Consider the following 18,998-nt stretch of genomic DNA (forward strand, 5'->3'; position numbering starts at 1 on the left):
GTTAAAAAAAAAAGGCGCTGAAGAACGCTTAGAAGACTTCTTCTTCTTGTGCTTCTTCTTCGCCTTACTGCCCTTCCCTTGGTCAGGGCAGCCTCCGACTTCTTCAGAGTGCTCTCATTGGTGGCCTTCTTTGCCCGGTCCTCAACCGTGGCGCAAAAGGCCTGTCCAAAAGTAGCCCCTGTCCCACCGAGTCGGACTTCTTCATTGCATCAGCAAAGTCGGAGCCGTAAGTTGACTGGAGGGACAGACAGGCATTCTCCGGCGGCGAGATGACATCCTATGGGCTAGGCCCATAGAACTCTCGTTGAGGTTAGCTGTTAGCACCGCTAACAGATTAACCTCGCGGAAGAGTTCGACGTTGCCCGTGGTCGTTCGCTACCTTCCTACCGAGGTGCTCGGCAAGCGTGGTAGCGACGCTAGAGACTCTGATAAGCGGCGTGCTCGCTTATCGATGAGCTTTAGCTCCTCCTCCCACTGGGGAGAACGACCCGTCGCGCCTTGGCCGCTAGCGGCAGGCGCTTGGCAACGTCTGGATCCATGTCAGGGACCCTGAGGTAGGTTTCGTAGTCCTCCTGCGAAACACGCAGTGGAAGCGTGCAAGCGCGGCGTCGAAGCTCCAGCGAGCCTGACAGCCCTCTGAAACCTACCCTTGAGGTCCGCCGGGGAATGCAAGTGCGAGGCGACCCTTGTGTGGACGCGCTAGCTGGGCATCCTACTGAAAAGATGCCCTGGTCCTCCTGAACGGACTCCTCCTGAGAGAAAGCCAGGCCCAAACCTTGGGCCACACGGCTCATCACCTCAGCGGTGTCCGCAGGCAGACCATTGCTAGCGAGTTCCTCACGGGAAGCGGGGAAGGATACCTGAAGCTAGCTGCACAGTCTCATCAGACTGTGAGTCGCTACTGGTTTCATCTTCCGACTCCTTTCCCTCGCCTTCAGACTCTGACTCACTCTCTGATGAGGAAGAGATCTGACGACGGGCATCTGAAGATGGACAGGGAGGTGTCGCCACCGTGTGGCTAGCCAACTGAACACCAGCAGAAGAGGGAGTACTCCCGCTAGACCCCGAGATGCTAGCTATAGCACCCCGGGATCCGCACGCTCTCGCTGCTGTCGCCCTAGCCATAGCAGTGTGCGGCCTACCCTGAGCTGTATCAGGGTTAGCCACTCGCCGCCGGGTTGGGTAACAACTGGTGGTACTGCTTGCCCAACGCTAGGCGGCACTTGCCACGGTGGTAGACCGTGGAAGAAACCACCCTGCGGCGGATACCACGGGCATACCCTGTTGGTAGCTGACCCTGAAAGGATCCGCCACCAGGGAAACCCCATGGAGCGGCAGTACCAGTACCGCCTCCCCCTGTTGCCACAGAGACTGTGGTAACCAGGGCAATACCGCGGTACCTGCGTGGTTGTAGCGTAGGTGCCCGGTAGGGCTCCGGCTGCGCACCACTGTACCCATGCCTCTCACAGCGTTCCCCGCTAGAGGATCAAGGCGTGTGTATGGGTACCCCGCTATGCTGGCTGTCCCTTGGCTAAAAGGAGCTTGCCTAGTATCACGGGTAGCTGAGCGTGTATACCCTCGATCAGTCACCTCGCTACCTGAATAGGCAGTATCAATCAATGGAGCCATGCTCCGCTGAATAGATAGTGATCGATCATAAGAGGGTAATTGACCCATTGACTGTAATGGATCACCCACGCTCTGCTGGCTCTCGAGGACATAAGTGGGTTGTTGATCAGCCAGGCTGTTCAAACTACCTACCCTAACCTCTTGAGCCTCGCCCAAGGTCGCTGTGTGTGGCGGACCACTCACGGCAGCTATGGGCGCATGCATAGTGGCTACCACTGAAGTCAAGCCGTAGCTCGCCCTCGGTAGCTGCCACTGTTTGCACTTGGGTCGCTGTCCCGTGAGAGACTGCGAGCCCAACCCGGTATAGCCGCTAGCCAGTCCCGGAGGACAGCCGGCAGCCATTCCAAGGCCCAGGAATCACTCGGCGGTCCCACCATGGAACGCTGCCGTGTGACAACCCCAGTTGGTTCTGCTAAGACTACACCTGAAGCGTTAGCCCGGTATCGTCTCTGCTAAACCCATGCTGCGTTTTCATTCGACCCTTGCGGGAACGAAAGGCGTGCTGCGTGCGTGGATCAACCCAGGCAAGCCCGGGTTCCACTGGCACGCTGCGTGCTACAGACCGGCCGAGGCAAGTCCGCTGCACGCTGTATGCTGAGATTCAACCCAGGCAAGCCCGGGTACCCTTGGCATACTGTCCGTCGCCGGCTACTTCGCGGGTGCTAGACCGCTCGTTCGCCAGCAATAGACGGGTGTCCACCTGCAAGAAGCTCGCTAGAGATCTCACTGGTAGACTGGTACTCGCCTGTTAGGGCAAGTACCGCCCTGCTGCCTGCTACTAGCTCAGACGTTAAGTCAGTGCTTTCGCTGGCTGCTAGGCCTTCGGGCTCGCTAGCAGTCCCGGAGGGTCCGCCTGCTTGCCCGGGACCGGAGCCCCAGAGGTTACCTTAGCGTGGCCCTTGCCGCCTCGCTAGTACCTACCATATCAATCTTACCTGTAGGCTTCTGTTTCTTAGTCTTCGTCTTCTGTCTGTGTCGAAGACCCTAAGCGAAGCGCTACTTTCTAAATCCTCAAGTGGATGTCCGATAAGCCTATGCAAAAGGAAGCACACTTATTTGATTTAGAGCAATCCCTGTGGGAGTAGCAGAGTGGATGCTGGGTCCCACTCTGGCACAAGGGAAGGGCATGATTGACAAGGCCTAGACATTGTAGTAATCGGGGAGCGTACAGCACTACCCCCCCCGAACACAAGCTCAAGCCCAATAAACAGACCCACACGCACAGTGGCTGACGCTGATGTAGTGGTATGATATAAAAATATATATACAAAGGGATGAAAAACTGAAAACCTTTTGGGGAAGATTTGTCAGGCTGGTCCCTTCGGAAACCCACCGAACTCTTAGCAGTAACTTCGTCATCAGCCAGCGTACTGAAAGATATAACGATAGAGCACACCATAAACATAGCGATAATCACTCACCATACATGTATACACAGTACTGTACAAACATCTATTGTAACTTACTAGTCTGTTATAGTTGTTTCACGTGAGAACAAAAATAAAATGGCGCCCTAAGGCGGCCATTTGAAAAAAAGCGTGTGTCCCGTATATGAACGGAAACACACATACAAGCTAAGTTTTTGGATCGTTTTTTGTCACTTTTCTAGCGAAAAATGTCGTCAAAACTATCTCCCTAGCGACTATACTGGTTGGTTTTTACCTCAGTGTAACAAACAAACTGTATATCTCGTCCTTTGGTTCGTAATGATACTTAGCGTTGGTAAAGAAAAATCCACACGTCTATCTCATCTAGAAACCAAGGAGGATAAGGGTTGATTATCGTGTGTGACGTCACCGAATGGGTGAGTCCACTCGGGGGATCGGGGGGTTGTTGTTATTTATTCATTTATGTGGGACAAAATGACTATTGGTTTTTTCCGCATCTCGGGATCGATGCAAGAAGTATCTTAATCAACATCGGAAGCGGTAAGATCGACCGGTGTACTGAGTCCATATTTTTTTGCTCACTACGGTCGTAAATTAGGATTTTTTGAGGACTTTTGCCCCACCGCACGGCCCACTCTGCGTACGGGCCTGGGCATAGCCAGTGGGGCAGTAGGCCTATAGTGCCCCCTACAAAAATTGAAGGGCGGGAAAGGGAGGGAAAAGAAAAAGGTCTACTTTTTCGGTCTGATTTCCCAAAAATTGAAAGAAATAACCCGACAACTGAAAACATATATAAAATAACTGCCAATATACCGGAACGAAAATGTTACAAAAATCAGGACAAAATATTAGCAACTGGGTTGAAAATTTTGTTTTGCCACAGCCACCCAGGCTCATTTCAATATCCGGGGATTTTTAGGCAAACGAAAGGGGGAAAAGTGGAAAGAAAACAAGGAAGAAAACAAGAAGAAACGAGGAAGAGTAGGCCTACGTTCTGAGTCATTGCACATCATAATTATGTTCATGCTTGAAATTTGTGACGGGAAGTCGCATCCACTGGAAATCCATTCTAAAATACATATTATGCATTATCATGACATGGTTATATGGCCTATAGGCTATGCTTAATCATGATGGTCGGAAAAATAAGTTAATAATAGGGGCCTAATGCAAAATGATGCACCAATTGGCTTTTAGTTTGAGGATAATATTCCCCTCACAAGTCGGGTCCGTTGAAATCTGTTATGCCCCAAATAATACGAATAATAAGTGTAAACTTTTACACCAAATGACTTTATTGTGCCTTTCATAACTTTTTGAAAATAATTCTCCAACTTCACATCCCCCTCAGGCACCCTTCTCCGTCAAAAAAGAAAAGGCTAACTTGCATTTATCCATATAGGCCTGATTGAGCAGGTTCATACCCATGCAGAAATCAGTCCGCAGGAAATTTGTTAGGAATTATAGGCCTATCTTTCATAGATATAATGACTATAGGCCTATTATAGCACATCCCCCTCAAGCAAAACAGAAAAGCCTAAACTTAGGCTGAATTGAAGGAATTATTGAGCACGAGTGTTAAATATAGGCGGAGACTGGGGTAATTGTGGCGCCGGGGTAATTGTGGCCCCTTTGTCTTTATCAGGGTGTCTTTATACTAAGCATTGGTCTAGGTGACTTAACTTTGTATTGTATGAAAGAGTGGTCTTTATGTTACTGTTTGGTGAAAAAATATTCAAATAGCATTAAAATTTTTATGAGGGGGTCTAATTAGCGGAGCGACATCGCAAATGGCTCTAAAAAAGTGGCAAGTCCACCTTTTATTCATAGGGGTGGTACTTATTGGTTGTATCACTGACTATTTTGTATGTGTTTGACATGTGGTAATCATAACAGTTCCCATTGATATAACAATTTTATAAAAGAATTGTTTATTTAATGAGCTAAATTTGCATATTATGTAATACCCGGCTTGGGGTAAATGTGGCCCCTGTGCATGTCTTAAGCAAATTACTTGCATCTGACCCCTAAAAAGATATTTTGGTCATTAATCTGTTATATGTTAATCAAATTAGCCATTTGGGGTCATTATTGAAACAAAAAAGACATATTTAGTATGTTTTCAAGCAAAACAAGGAAGTATAATGAACAGTCAGATCCGCCGCAGTTTCGCATGCAAAAATTAGCATAATAACAAGTATGTTACAAAATGCCTTAAAATGCCTTTTTCTGGTAAATAAACCAGTCCAAATGGCCTATAATTATCGCAATGACTATAAAACATGTTATAGTTATCAGGAAGAACTGGATTCACAATACTCTTTAAATTCTTTATTTTGTTCAGGGCCACATGGCCCCTAAAACATATATGTTAATTATTATGCAAATTGCAATATATTTATGATTATATTTATCACATCTTATAGGTACCCATTGCCTCTATCCACTCATACAGAAATTTTACTTCTCCAGTTCATACTTAAAGAATTACATGGTAAAAATGCAAAAGGGGGCCACAATTACCCCAGTTTCCCCTAAGCCTAAAACTAAAATTCAGCGGCTCAGTTGGAAATCTGTAAAAAATATATGCTCGAAAATAACCAATAAACAGTTTTGATGTGTCCGGAGAATTGAAAGTCTGCAAAATGTAAATCGAGGGAGCAAAGTTATTCTGCAGCATTTAAGCTCAATTATGAAAAAGAGCAACATTTTTTAGCATTCTCCGATTTCTCACGTTCACTTGAAAGAGTGTATCCCGAGCCCGCGATTTAATTCATAAATTGGATAGTAAAATTAGCAGGAGCTAGCAGGCACTTGGGCTAGCTACAACCCTGATCATGCTGATTAGGCGTCCTCGCAAAATTATTCCCGTTGCGCCAGTTCACGTTCACAATATCGTTTGCGGCTGGGGTTTGAGACTAGGGAGTATGTGATTTATGAGACGTCTTTGAATTATGATACTGTCAGGTGACTCGGCACTGAAGAGTCTTTGATATCAGAGCCGTCTTTGAATTAGCAGTGCCCCCGAACTGACATTAGTTGTCTCTGGGCCAAATACCGACGACATCCGCCGTCTGGTCTTAATTTTTTTAGACGTGTTCAAAATAGGCAAATTTTACTCAAAAGATATCAGTTGATTCATCAAAATAACTTTCATCCGAATTTCAGCATTTAACAGAATAAATAACATCTGTTGCAAAAAAATGTCAACCTGAGACAAAAATAAGGTATTTTCATCTCAGATGTCAACGCTGTCTGACCAAAAAATGATAGCAACATACTCTAGCATCGAAAAAATGATAGCAACATACTCTAGCATCGAATGTACATGTATATTCTCTTGGTCGGGGCCACGTCACATCAATTCATGCATTGGCGTGAAAACAACTTATCGCATATTTGTATTTGCAGAGAGTCGAACCTGGCACAAATATAGTGTGATAGCTTGTGATACACTCCAGAGTTCAGTGAATGCTAATGTTGTTTTCACTCCAGTGCTATTGTCAAGCCGGTCATGCCCGGATGTCCGACCAACAGAATAACTATCAATTCGAAGCGAGTTCTCAAGTACCGGTACCGTACCGCAAGTTTAATTCATAACCTCATTAATATACGCGAAGCCTGTGAATAATCCAATCAAAAGAAATTGATTGCCTGACCTCGCACTAATTGCGAGGTCATTAATAACTCACAATGACTCCTAACGCACTACAATGACTTCTGCAGCGGCGTGCGTGTATAAGCTAAAGCGTTATGGCGCGCACACGCCTACAGCGATGCCGTTGCGCTTCTGTATTTTTTCGAAATACCTTGGCCCAAAACAAAACCCTCCGATTTCACACAATGTAGGTATGCTAGGTGAATTCAAATTTGCCATCAAACTGCATCATTTTACATATCAAATTAAAGCCCTTGAGTAAAGAAAGCCAAAACTGAAAACATTCTTGTCATAGCACTTTCCGTAACAAAGTTACATCTTGTCAAAGATTGACTTTCATCAAAAAGATTCTGCTAGCAAAATTCCCAAAAACCGCATTTAGGGGTGTTTCTAGATCTTAGTCTCATGGCGATAGCAGCTTTTTTAAATGGAACTGCTATCAAAATCCCTCTAAAATTCCATGTGCGACTTGATTATCAGCATAAAAAATCATATATTTGGGTCAAGTGAAGTATAGAAAACATATTTATGTAGGTTTCCTTCACCGACCTATTCTTGAAAAAAATTCAAATTTCTATGTAAATATGCATTGTGTTTGGGCCCCGGTCTCGGCGAATTTCGCTGACTAGCAAATGTGTTAACTAAGGTTTGCCTGGGATACCTACACAATGACCTCAAAACAGATGGTACGCAGTTTTATAGTCGACAAATAGTACTCGAATTGTGCATTCTATAACTCACCTCATGATGTCATTTCGAAAGAAGGACTTGTAATTTGTTAAACAAACATTTATATCTTCCTCAGCCATTTTTAATGATTTCTAATTAGAATGATCAGTGATCGATGCAATGAAACTAATTATTCTTTTGCTCCGAGCCTGATAAAATCGCTTGCTAGCTAGTAGCTACACTTTTGATAATCTAGATGATGTAGACACCCACTCTAGACAAATATTTGGGCACAAGACTTTGATCTCCAGACCCTGAACATGAGAAAGAAAAGCACACCATCATAAACTTATCCCTGTGTAAAATAAAATTCGACCTTTTATCACCCTAATCCTGGTTAAAAACTCTTTGCTCAACACTGATCTAGGCCAATCAATAACTGTTTGCCTATCACAAAGGCACTGGCCAATTATGACGTCAATAAATCAATAACTGGTCATGCATTGGTCTGCTTACTTGGTTGAGTTTGGCTGGGAGGGCCACTAATTGAGGAAAAACTGTCACTCATACAAACAGGGCGACTACGTTGAAGACATTGACCAATAGAATTGCTTTTTGGACTCATGATAGAGAAAAAAATGCGATGATTGACATGTGAGTTTCTAAGGAATCGAATTTATGGTTCGCGTGGGGCGCTGTTGCAAAGTCAGAGAAAGTTTCAGGCCGTGGAAGGCATGAAATCCCCATTCAATTAGTACACAGATTCTTGAGTGATAGATTTGCACAACATGTCATATAAACCCTACAACTACGTTGAAAACATGCTCTATTTTATTTTTTGAAAGATATTAGTAATCACAACAAATTTCTGCAAATGATGATCTGAGTTTCTAAGACATTGAATTAAAAATAACACCAGGACGACATTCTAAAAAAAGTTTCCTATACCTTCAACACAGAGCCGTGTGCTGAGGTCACGCGTCAATTACAGACACACTGTGCAGCTAGTATAGGAAAATGGACAATAAGTTTACAATGCTTGTTGTTGGGTTTATCAGCTGTCAGAGCTTCAGCAGAGGTCAAAGTGCAATTGATTGTTGCCAAGCATACCGACGCTGTGTCTGTGACAACCGTAACTTCGCAAGTAAAACCCTGTATTACTATTGATTTGAGAAGATATTCAATACTGTACATGAGAGTATTTCTTAAATATGTATTCAAATATTCTTTCACGTGATTGATAAAACACCAGTAGACAAATAAAATATAATTTTGTCTTGGTCTAAATCGCATCAAATTTTCCCACGGAGGTCGCCATTTTAAGTAAATTTTGAGGCTCGTTCGTCCAAACTCATATCTTATAGGTGCAAATATTAATTTCTACCAAATTTATTTAATTTTATTTCACATAAATAATATATTTAATTATTTAATTATTTTAAAATTTTATATAAGACATTTTTTTTTTTCAAATTACCTACAATAGCTCATTATATATTAATATTTCTGTTAAAATTCCAGAGGAGAAGTGGACGATGTTGGGATTGTAAACATGATTTTGAGTGCATGATGGAGCTGCTGAGAATCAACTAAAATTGGCACAGTGACACTCATTATAAATGAAAGTAATAAGCTTGCTAACAAAGTATAGGTAGGTTTAAGTGTAAAGGAACTAAAATTTAGTGATAGTGAATAACAATAACTTGAATATTGAGGTAAGCTTAGACCTTTATTAGTACGTAACATGTCCAGTGCGCAGTGTGTCGAGTAAGTACTAGTAGTTAAGCTTAAAAATTGTTCACAGTCACAGGACAGTGTAAGTCACTCATCTGCAATGTCCAATGTCAGTAAGTAATGTCAATTGTCAATGATGTTGAGCATATATGCCATGTCATGAATCCTATGATGAGCTCAAGCTTGCTCGAGAAGTTTTCAAGTTTAGCCGCGAATTTGGTCACCAAAGCAATGACATGTCAATCAATGAGCTTCACTTCAGCATTTTGACGTATTGACAGCCTTCACATTTTGAGGCTGGACATTCGAAGTCTAGTCAGATTCACTGAAGCATGATGATTACACTCTATTTAGAAATTGGAAGTATAAAACACAGCTAATTTATGGGTGATTGTATCAAAAATGTCGCTAAAATTGCATTTCAACAAAATTTTGGACTGTTCAAAATAATAAGGATAAGGGATATATCCGTAAAAGTCATCAAAATAACTTTCAATCAAATTTTAATATAATGGCAATGATCCATTGCAAAAAATATCAATGCTGACCGACCGAAAAACGATAGCAACATACTGAAGCATCAAATGCATATTCATAACCATTGATATACGCAGCAAGTGCGATCCAATCACAGATAATACGCGGACGCAAATGCAGGGCATTGAAAAAGTATAATGACCGCGTCTCGTGACGTAGCTAAAAGTACGCTCTACAATGACCGCGTTACGTGACGTGTTACGCGTTTACGTATTTGGACATCGCATGATTGCGTGCTACTAGCAGGGTTCGGTTTTTGCCGGCAAAAACCTGTTTTTGCCGACAAAGTGGCCTGGTTAAAAAAAAAAAAAATGGCAAAAACTTATGTATAGTCACTCAAATGTTAACAAGTACACAGAAAGCTCATAAACAGTAAACATACAACTTTTAATGAATCATTCAACATATTTTCATCTCATCAAGTCCTTAAAATGAAAAAGTTTTGAATTTGATATGCCAGATTTCAGTTAAATGCACTAAGTGAGCAATGAAAATGCATGCCTTAGGCTTTAATTTCTTAATGTTATTTTTAATTACAAAATCTGGCCTTGTTACACTCCGGAAAATAATTTTTTAATTTAATAATTCATTTTGAGATCAAAAATCTGAACTTTAAATCACTTTTTTAGTTTTTGCCATTTTTGCCGGCAAAAACTGTTTTTGCCAAGCGGTTAAAACTGTGGTTTTCAAATTAAAAGAAGAAAATGTGACGTAAATTGAATTTTAAAAAGTGAAAAGTGACGGTTATGAATGAGGTTAATGACTTTGCATCAGTTATTTTTTTTTTTTTGTGAAATATCTAAACATTGTGCTTTGGTCCTCGGAATATCCCTCGGGGTATTCCTCGGTTCCAAAGCACAATGTTTAGATATTTCATAATGCCCTCAAAACAACTGATGCGCAGTCCTTAACCTCTAATTTTGTTCAAATTCGAAGCTAGTAGAGTTCTCGGGTAAGCAGGCCCAGCGAAACCAATGCGACAGGTCAGATGATTGCCACACCAGCCAAGGTCTTAGCCAGCCATGCGTCCACACGTCTTTAAGATGGCCTAATCTAATTTTAGACGGGTGGATTTAATGGATTTTACAGATGTGATAGCTCTAAAACAGATGATTTTAAGGTTATATCAACTTGAGACTAATTCAGAGTGACATGTAAAGGCCAAATCAGGACATATTTGACCCCAGTGACCCTTCCATGGGTATAAACAAGTTGTTTTATTTGAGGGTCAAATTTTGGTATCTGCTTGGACGGCTGCACACCAGTTTTGAGTAAAGCAGAAAAGAAAAAGTATTAGAAAAAGTGTTATTTCTCCTGTCTAGGAGCAATTAAAAAAAAAAGAACACTATTAAGGGATCTAAAATGAGCGTTTATTGCGTTTCGACAGTATTTTTTGTGGGACATGAGGCACCTCAGCCCTATCGAATTGCATTCTGAATACGAAGCATGTCTTTCTGATATCAAATAATTTTCATTTTTTGAAAATCTCAATATAATACAAATTTTATGACAAATTATAAAAATTTGATATTTTTCAAATTTTGATATATAACAGTCCTCGAAGTAAATTATATAAATCTAATGACATATTCTTAAAGTGTATGTAGCAGGGAGGAAAAGCCGACGGTCAATTGAAAATTTTGACCTTTCATATTGAAGATATGGATTTTTTTCCCAAAAAGACCTAATTTTTTTGGTGTTTTGGGAAAAAATCCATATCTTCAATATGAAAAGGTCAAAATTTTCAATTGATCGTCGGCTTTTCATCCCACCTACATACACTTTAAGTATAAATCATCAGATTTATAAAGTTTACTTCAAGTAGGCCTACTGTTAAATATCAAAATTATCAATTTTTAATGATTTGCCATAAAATGTGTATTGAATTGCGTAATTTCAAAAATCAAAATTATTTGATATCAGAATGACATTCTTCAGTATTCAGAATGCAATTCGATATGTCTGATGTGCTCTAATGTCCCACAATAAATACTGTCCAAACGTTCATACCCCAGCCCTTAAATATCTAAAATGTTGTTGTTGTGTTTTTCATTTGCATGCATACAACATTCTAAAAATGTTTTCATGACTTTTTTATACATCCCCAATTTTTTTTTTTAAATGACAGGAAATGGCCTCTAAGCGCATCCAGAAACAAACATTTCCAGGGGCTGTATAGCAGGCCCTTTGACCCCACACCATAAATACGCTCCGCTTACTACGCTCAAATTGGATTGTAATTACGGTCTTTACCATTGCAAATCAGGGGAAATTATAATAATTTATGAAATTGTGATGTATTTTTTCGCCATTCTCGTGCAACCAAGACCTTATTTTGGTATTAACTAAAGCCTAGAATATGTACACAATTTTGTTTTTAAACAATAGGAAATTGGCCTCTAAGCGCATCCAAGCGGTTTATATACATGCAGATGACTTGCGTAACCAGCCAGAGTACCAGCTTTGAGATGATCGAAGACACTCTGACAGATACACTGACTGGACTAGGAGAGTACTACGACGAGAATCAACTGCGCGCAAACCCAGGGAAGACCCAGGTCTGTGCCTTCCACCTTATCAACAAGGAAGCCAAGCGACTGTTGAACATCACCTGGTCTGGTACCAAGCTCCCTTTCTGCCCTAACCCAGTGTACCTCGGGGTCACACTAGATCGATGCCTATCCTACAAGGCCCACGTGGAGAAGACCAAGGCCAAGGTCAGCACACGCAACAACATCTTGCGCAAACTTGCCAACACCAGATGGGGTGCTAGCCCAGATACCATCAGATCAACAGCACTGGCTTTGAGTTTCTCCACCGCGGAATACGCATGCCCTGCTTGGGAGAGATCATCACATGCTAGGAAGCTAGACCCTGCACTCAATGCAAGCTGCCGCTCCATCACAGGATGTCTAAGGCCTACCAACATGGACAAGGTCTACCTCTTGGCAGGTATCGCACCACCTGACATCCGGAGAGCTGTGGCAAGCAAAGAGGAACGCCGTAAACAGACCACGGACGTAAGACACCCCCTCTTCAACCACACACCACCAACCAGACGGTTGAAGTCAAGGAAAAGCTTCATCACAAGCACCCTCCTCTGCAAAACAACATCATCAGAGGCTCGCACCCAGATGTGGAAAGAAAGGCTTTCATCTGAAGCAGTCACCACTGAGATGGGGATTCAACCCACAGAATCACTACCTCCAGGAACAAACGAAGTCTGGGCAAACTGGAGATGCCTTAACCGCCTCCGAACCGGTGTTGGGCATTGCAAGGATACCTTTCACAAATGGGGATACATCAGTGGCCCGACCATGTGTGATTGTGGACAAGAGCCACAGACGATGCAGCATCTGCTGGAATGCCCGTTTTGGAAGATCCTGTGGACGACAGGCGATCTGGCGCAATTTTCTCAACGGGCACAAAAGTGTGTTTCTCAGTGGATAAGAACAGTTTAATGTAAGGACACGAAAGAAGAAGAAGAAGCGCATCCATAAACAAAAATGTTTATGCGGGCCTGTGGACCCCACCTCATTTGACGCTAGGCTCGCTGCGCTCAAATTGGATCAAATTTTTTGCGAGCGCATAAAATATACCACTTATTCCTTATGCCTGGCTTGGTAATAAATGACTGTATTCCGATGGGTGATTGCATCAAAAATGTTGTTAAATTGCACTTAATTCCTCTGCGTGTGGTTCCAAATCGAAAAAACGATAGCAATGCAAATTCAAAGCTAGAGTTCTTACATGTAGGACTGACTGGCACTTTTCAAATTAATGTATTGAAATTGTATATGTGCTTGCTAATAAAACATTTGAATTCTGCACCCATGCGAAGCCTAGCTCCCGGTGGGTGCAGAATTCGAATCAGGAATAAAAATATCCAATCTTTGAGATTACAATTTTGGATGTACAATGAGCATCCGGCAAAAGATGCTATTCCCCAACAATATAGAATATTTGATGTCAACTTATCATATGATAATATCAACATCTTAAAAAAAGTACTCCATAAACATGTAGAAAGACAGTGCGAAAAACAATGTGGGAGACTGAAAGCACCCTGTCACAGTCTACTTACGACACGGTTTCAGATTTGAAGCAGGTTTGACTGCCAAAAATGGCAAAATATAAAGTTTCAAAAAATATTGTTTTAAATATGTTTTCTAGACTAACATTTTGTGCAGAATTCATTTCTGAAGTCAGAAATGCACAATCTGTCATTGTTTTCCTGATATGAGCATTACAGTAGAGGCATATGCTTTTGACGGAAATAAAAATATGAGATCCATCAGTGACAACATCATCACAACATATTTGAACTCTATTGGCACACTTATAAAGGCTATGCAAGGCTCACATCATGTTGTAGTGCAAGTCTGACATCTGATTGGTGCACACACATTGAATATAGGTCACATGATTGCGCAATATTACAGGTACTTATTGTTCCGATTTTGCTCAAAAATGGGGTGGCGAGTCAATTTGATAAAAAATTAGAACTCAAAAAAAATATGCATTTTAGCACAAGTTTGATACTATATCCCTGTAGTACTGTATCATGGGAATAACTGATTAGTTTTTCTGAAGTCAGAAATGCAAAATCTGTCATTGTTTTCCTGATATGAGCATTACAGTAGAGGCATATGCTTTTGATGGAAATAAAAATATGAGATCCATAAGTGACAACATCATCACATCATATTTGAACTCTATTGGCACACTTATTAAGGCTCTGCAAGGCTCACATCATGTTGTAGTGCAAGTCTGACATATGATTGGTGCACACACATTGAATATAGGTCACATGATTGCGCAATATTACAGGTACTAATTGTTCCCGAATTTGCTCAAAAATGGGGTGGCGAGTCAATTTGATAAAAAAATTAGAACTCAAAAAATATGCATTTTAGCACAAGTTTGGTACTATATCCCTGTAGTACTGTATCATGGGAATAACTGATTAGTTTTTTAAACATGTCGCCCTCATATTTTTTTTTTTTGCGATTTTTCAAATGCCAAATTTTACGTAATTTACAGATGTCAAAAAAAAAAAAAAAAATTAGAAAAGAAAATTGACAAGGAATGGAAAGATATTAATGTTATACCCAAGTAGGAACTTATACTGTGCATAACTGATTAGTTTTTCAAGCCTATAGCTCTTGTAGTTTTCTTGTAATCTCGATTTTTATAAATGGCGGAATTTTTACACACATCAAAATTTTAAGGGGTAGGGGAAACAATTTTACATTTTGCAAGTCTTTCCCTTAGTTAAAATGAACAAAGTTAGGTATCACATGAAAGCCCATTCAATACTACATAGACTGGTAGGTCAACCATCACTGTAGCACCTTCCTATCAAGAGTTATGATTTTTCAAATAAATGTTTTTGCCGAAAATGGCTTATTTTGGCATGTCAATTGTCACGAGGCATGTCATATTTGAATGATTCTGGCGCGCAAATGATTAAGTCAATCACAAAACAGATACCTGAATCCATCAAATAGTACCCTCAGCTGATATGTTAACATTTTAAAGGGCCATATCTATGTATATTGTAGACTCTATGAGTATACAAAGTTGGCATGTGAAAATTTTTGTCACCCAAAAGTGCATTTTTCGGGCAAAATCGCCACAAATCAACATTTTGTAGCAAAACGATGTACGATGCACGCGTTTTGACATAAAAATCATGTTCTACAAACAATTTTACCCTAGAAAAGACACCTTAGAAATTAAACATAGCTATTTTCACTCTGGGGTGAATTTTTACACACTTTGGCAGTGAAACCTGCTTCAAATCTGAGACCATGTCTTACACATGTTGCATAGCCACCATGTTAAATACGCTTGTCTCTGATTGGCTGCGTATGCAATCTGCTGTTGTTGAGTCAATGACAGGTTGTTATGCATAGTAATGCAACAAGAGCATTGTGAGTATGCTTGATTTGTATTTAAGAACTAGACAAAACATGTCATAAAACATAAACATGACTCAAAAATGTTTGACTGCTTGCTAGACAGATAGCACCCAACTATAAATGAGGAAAAATGTATAAAGTTGTACTGGCTTGCCTTTTTAAATCAAATCAGGCCTATTGATAAAATCCGTAGCATGCATATGATACAATAGTGTAGATCAGACATTTTACATTGTAGTATGTTTTAAAAAGCTTAACCAAAAGAATAAGGTTCAAGATTGAAATTATGTTCTCTTATTCTTTCCCTGTTTGATTGAATCATCAGATTTTTGTTCTCTCTCCTTCTTCACACAGGTAGTTGTTGATCCAGGTTTAGTGTGCAATATCAAATAGCTACTATGGCTATCTATTTTGACCATCGTGTACAATGCCCATCAGCAGGTGCCAATGTGGACATAGCATGGCATCATAGTAAACCAGTTTTAGCTGTGGCTACAAGAAATGAAGGTGGTACCGGTGGCTATGTACAACTCTATGATGAAGAGGTAAACAAAACATTATCTTGCAGTAATTACATACATACATACATAAAGATATTTATAAAGCGCCTTTAAAATTTATCAAAGCGCTGAACAAGGAGAGAAAGAATGGAAAAAAAGAAACACAGAAGGAACAAGAAAGAAGCTAACTGAAAAGGAGAGTTTCAGTTTCTTTCTGAATTAATTAGACTTGTAAGATCTTTATAAAACTTGTGTCAATAAGATTAGAGTAACCATCTTGGTTGGTTTTTTTAATTAAAAAAAACACCTGCTGGTACATTTAAGTGTAACTTACTTGAATAAGGTGGACCCGAAGTTGCATACATAGAAGTGTGTATGAAGCTGAAATGGTATAAAATTATGGTTTATTGGTTTTAGTTTCATACCAATATCCATATATTGTGCACATCTATCACACCTGTAGTTCTGTAGAGGTTTTGGCGCTCAAAGGGCATATGATTCTAACCGGATTAAATACATATTGAATTCATGTAAAGGAGAAAACTGCATGAAGTAGGCCTGCTAATTATGATACATGTTACAATATGTGAAAAAGCTAATGTACAAATATGTTGTTTTTGTTAACATGTTAAAAAACATGAAGATTTATTTGAATGCAGATAAGTTTAGATGTAATTTTTTTTTACTTGTTGTTTCCACATGGAAACGCTCTTGGTTTATGACTCTTACTGGGACAGACACCTGTTGGCAAGTTTCCAAAGCCAAGATTTTAAAGGTGTATACGAGCGTACTGGACTTTGTTGAAAGAACTTAGAAGAAATGATGCAAATTGATGATAATAATTTAAAAAAGCTGCTCCCAATAAATCAAGTGAACAATTGTACTAATTAGCTTCTAAGGTCCATATGCACAAAACAAGTTAGAACAGGTCTAAAGTTTGAACTGGTCTAACTTCTTTTGTGCATACGGACCCACAGCTGTGGGTCAAGAGAAAGACATTTCTTAATCCAAAGTTAAGTATGATCATCAATCTTTATTACGTATACATATATATGATATGTGGCAGCTCTTGAACATTTTGCAACTAAACTTGTCAAAAATTATGAATGCTTTACATCAGGGTTCCTGTTAAGGATTTAAAAATGTGCGTCATGTGTGATGCAAGTTTGCTGACAAGGTTGAAAAAACTTGCGTCCAGACAGATTTTTGTGCATCCATCTGAAATTCACGATCAATCATACCGGGAAACGCCGCGAAATTTCATGATCAGAACGGCAGCCCCTTGTTGCTAACACACGTACCCGTACCCCGGGTCTACACTTCATCAAATGTTGATTGTTAAAATAAAATAAAAGTGCATTTTCGCCGTGATATTCCATCTCCAGTCGCTATGATAATTTTTCTCATTTCTGTGTCAGTTTTGGTCGGAAACGTGGTCAGAAACAGCTGCAAAAACATTCGCAAATTTTCGTACTCTTACTTCCGGGTTTAATTTTAAAAGGTGTTGTTGATGCTATAAAAGCTAAAACACGCGCTACCACAAATAATACAAAAAAAGGTTATCATTTGAATTTTGTCTTTAAAATTGCTTTTATTCATCGTAACAATAATACTAATAAAGGAAACGTAGATTATTTATGAGAAAATAAACTTAAAACATTAAAAACTGAATATTGTCAGCTTGTGATAAATAATTAAATAAACAGCAACTGCACGGTAGCCGCACGTCATCACTCCAGCAAGCTTTGTAAACAAAGCATCAATGGGGACTTTCCCATCAAACAATGATCGTACGGAAAGCTTGCAAAAAGTGCACGATTTCCTGACGTTGCATTTACAAATATTGCAGAATTTACTACAATTCTTAAGCAGGTGGGTCAAAATTTTGGGGCTTTTATTATCTTAAAAATATAAAAGAATAAAAATGTCTTATTTTTATCATCAATTAATGATTAAATTTCGAAGTTTTGTTTGCGTCCACGTGCATGTGATATGGATGCAAAATACTTGATTAGCCATGTGAACTTGCGTCCAAATTTGTAAAATACGCGTCTGGACGCAATGACGCACACTAACGGGAAGCCTGCTTTACATGTACAGCGATCTACATTCAGAACAACATTATTTTATTAAAAGTAACAATTTATTAACTATCTCTATTAACATATTATCCACTTGTCTATGCCAGGGTGAACCCATTCCTAACAGCAGTGTACAGAGATCTTTTGGTTCCTCATCATTAGCATGGCATCCTAATAAACTCACCGTAGCCATAGGATGGGAGAATGGTGAGATTATACTATGGAATGAAAAGGAAAAGGAATTATATGAAGCAGCCAAGATCCACAAGGCAGAAGTGTGTCTGCTGAGTTGGTGTAATAGTGGACAAAGACTTCTCTCAGCTGATAAGGTAAGTTTATAGTTATATTAATGAAAATCCAGAAAGGTGTCAGCTGAAATTAGCCCCCCATGCCAAACATGTATGGGTATCAGCTGAAATTAGACCACCCCAGCCAAACATGCATGGGTCTAATAATTAGCTTAATAAATTAACCACATTGGTCTGAATTGGGATATTTCTCTACATCCATTATCACTTCAGTTTCGGTAGGATGAGGACAATCAAACACATTTGGGGGGGGTTATGTATGTGTGTAACGTTATTAACCACTACAAATCACTGAGGGAAAGCTGAATGTGTTTGTTGAGTTGATTTTATAGTGGTCAAAGACCACAGTCAGGTGACAAATTTAAAGTGCATTTATTGTCAGGAGGGATTTAATCTATTACCTTTTCCACTTACAATCTACACCCTCTGTGGAAAATGAAAAAGGGTCAGCTACACCAGCGACAAGCCGATATATGAATCACTCAACTGCTTTGGCCTAAGTTAACTTCAAGTCAACTTGGGAGCGTTGCTGCTCAGATGTATGGCACAGGATACGACTATTGGCCAATG

The 18,998-nt window shown here is 40.2% G+C and overlaps 2 protein-coding genes across 4 annotated transcripts in view; one reads left to right on the plus strand and one right to left on the minus strand.

The window, feature by feature from the left end:
- The window catches only part of LOC140156731 (peroxisomal 2,4-dienoyl-CoA reductase [(3E)-enoyl-CoA-producing]-like), a 29,241-nt gene extending 21,564 nt beyond the window's left edge, over positions 1-7,677 (minus strand). For all 3 annotated transcript variants that reach the window (XM_072179674.1, XM_072179673.1, XM_072179672.1), the window contains exon 1: positions 7,417-7,677. In XM_072179674.1, the coding sequence (XP_072035775.1) occupies positions 7,417-7,484 (68 nt within the window). In that variant the 5' untranslated portion in view covers positions 7,485-7,677. The remainder of the gene's footprint in view (positions 1-7,416) is intronic.
- Positions 7,678-8,868: 1,191 nt separating this feature from the next.
- Positions 8,869-18,998, plus strand: part of LOC140156734 (intraflagellar transport protein 140 homolog) — an 83,535-nt gene continuing 73,405 nt past the window's right edge. Inside the window, 3 exon segments of the mRNA XM_072179676.1 lie at positions 8,869-8,995; positions 15,894-16,084; positions 18,228-18,449. Of these exon segments, the coding sequence (XP_072035777.1) occupies positions 15,938-16,084; positions 18,228-18,449 (369 nt within the window). The 5' untranslated portion in view covers positions 8,869-8,995; positions 15,894-15,937.

This window comes from Amphiura filiformis, chromosome 7, assembly GCF_039555335.1.
Source record: "Amphiura filiformis chromosome 7, Afil_fr2py, whole genome shotgun sequence".
Taxonomy (NCBI): domain Eukaryota; kingdom Metazoa; phylum Echinodermata; class Ophiuroidea; order Amphilepidida; family Amphiuridae; genus Amphiura; species Amphiura filiformis.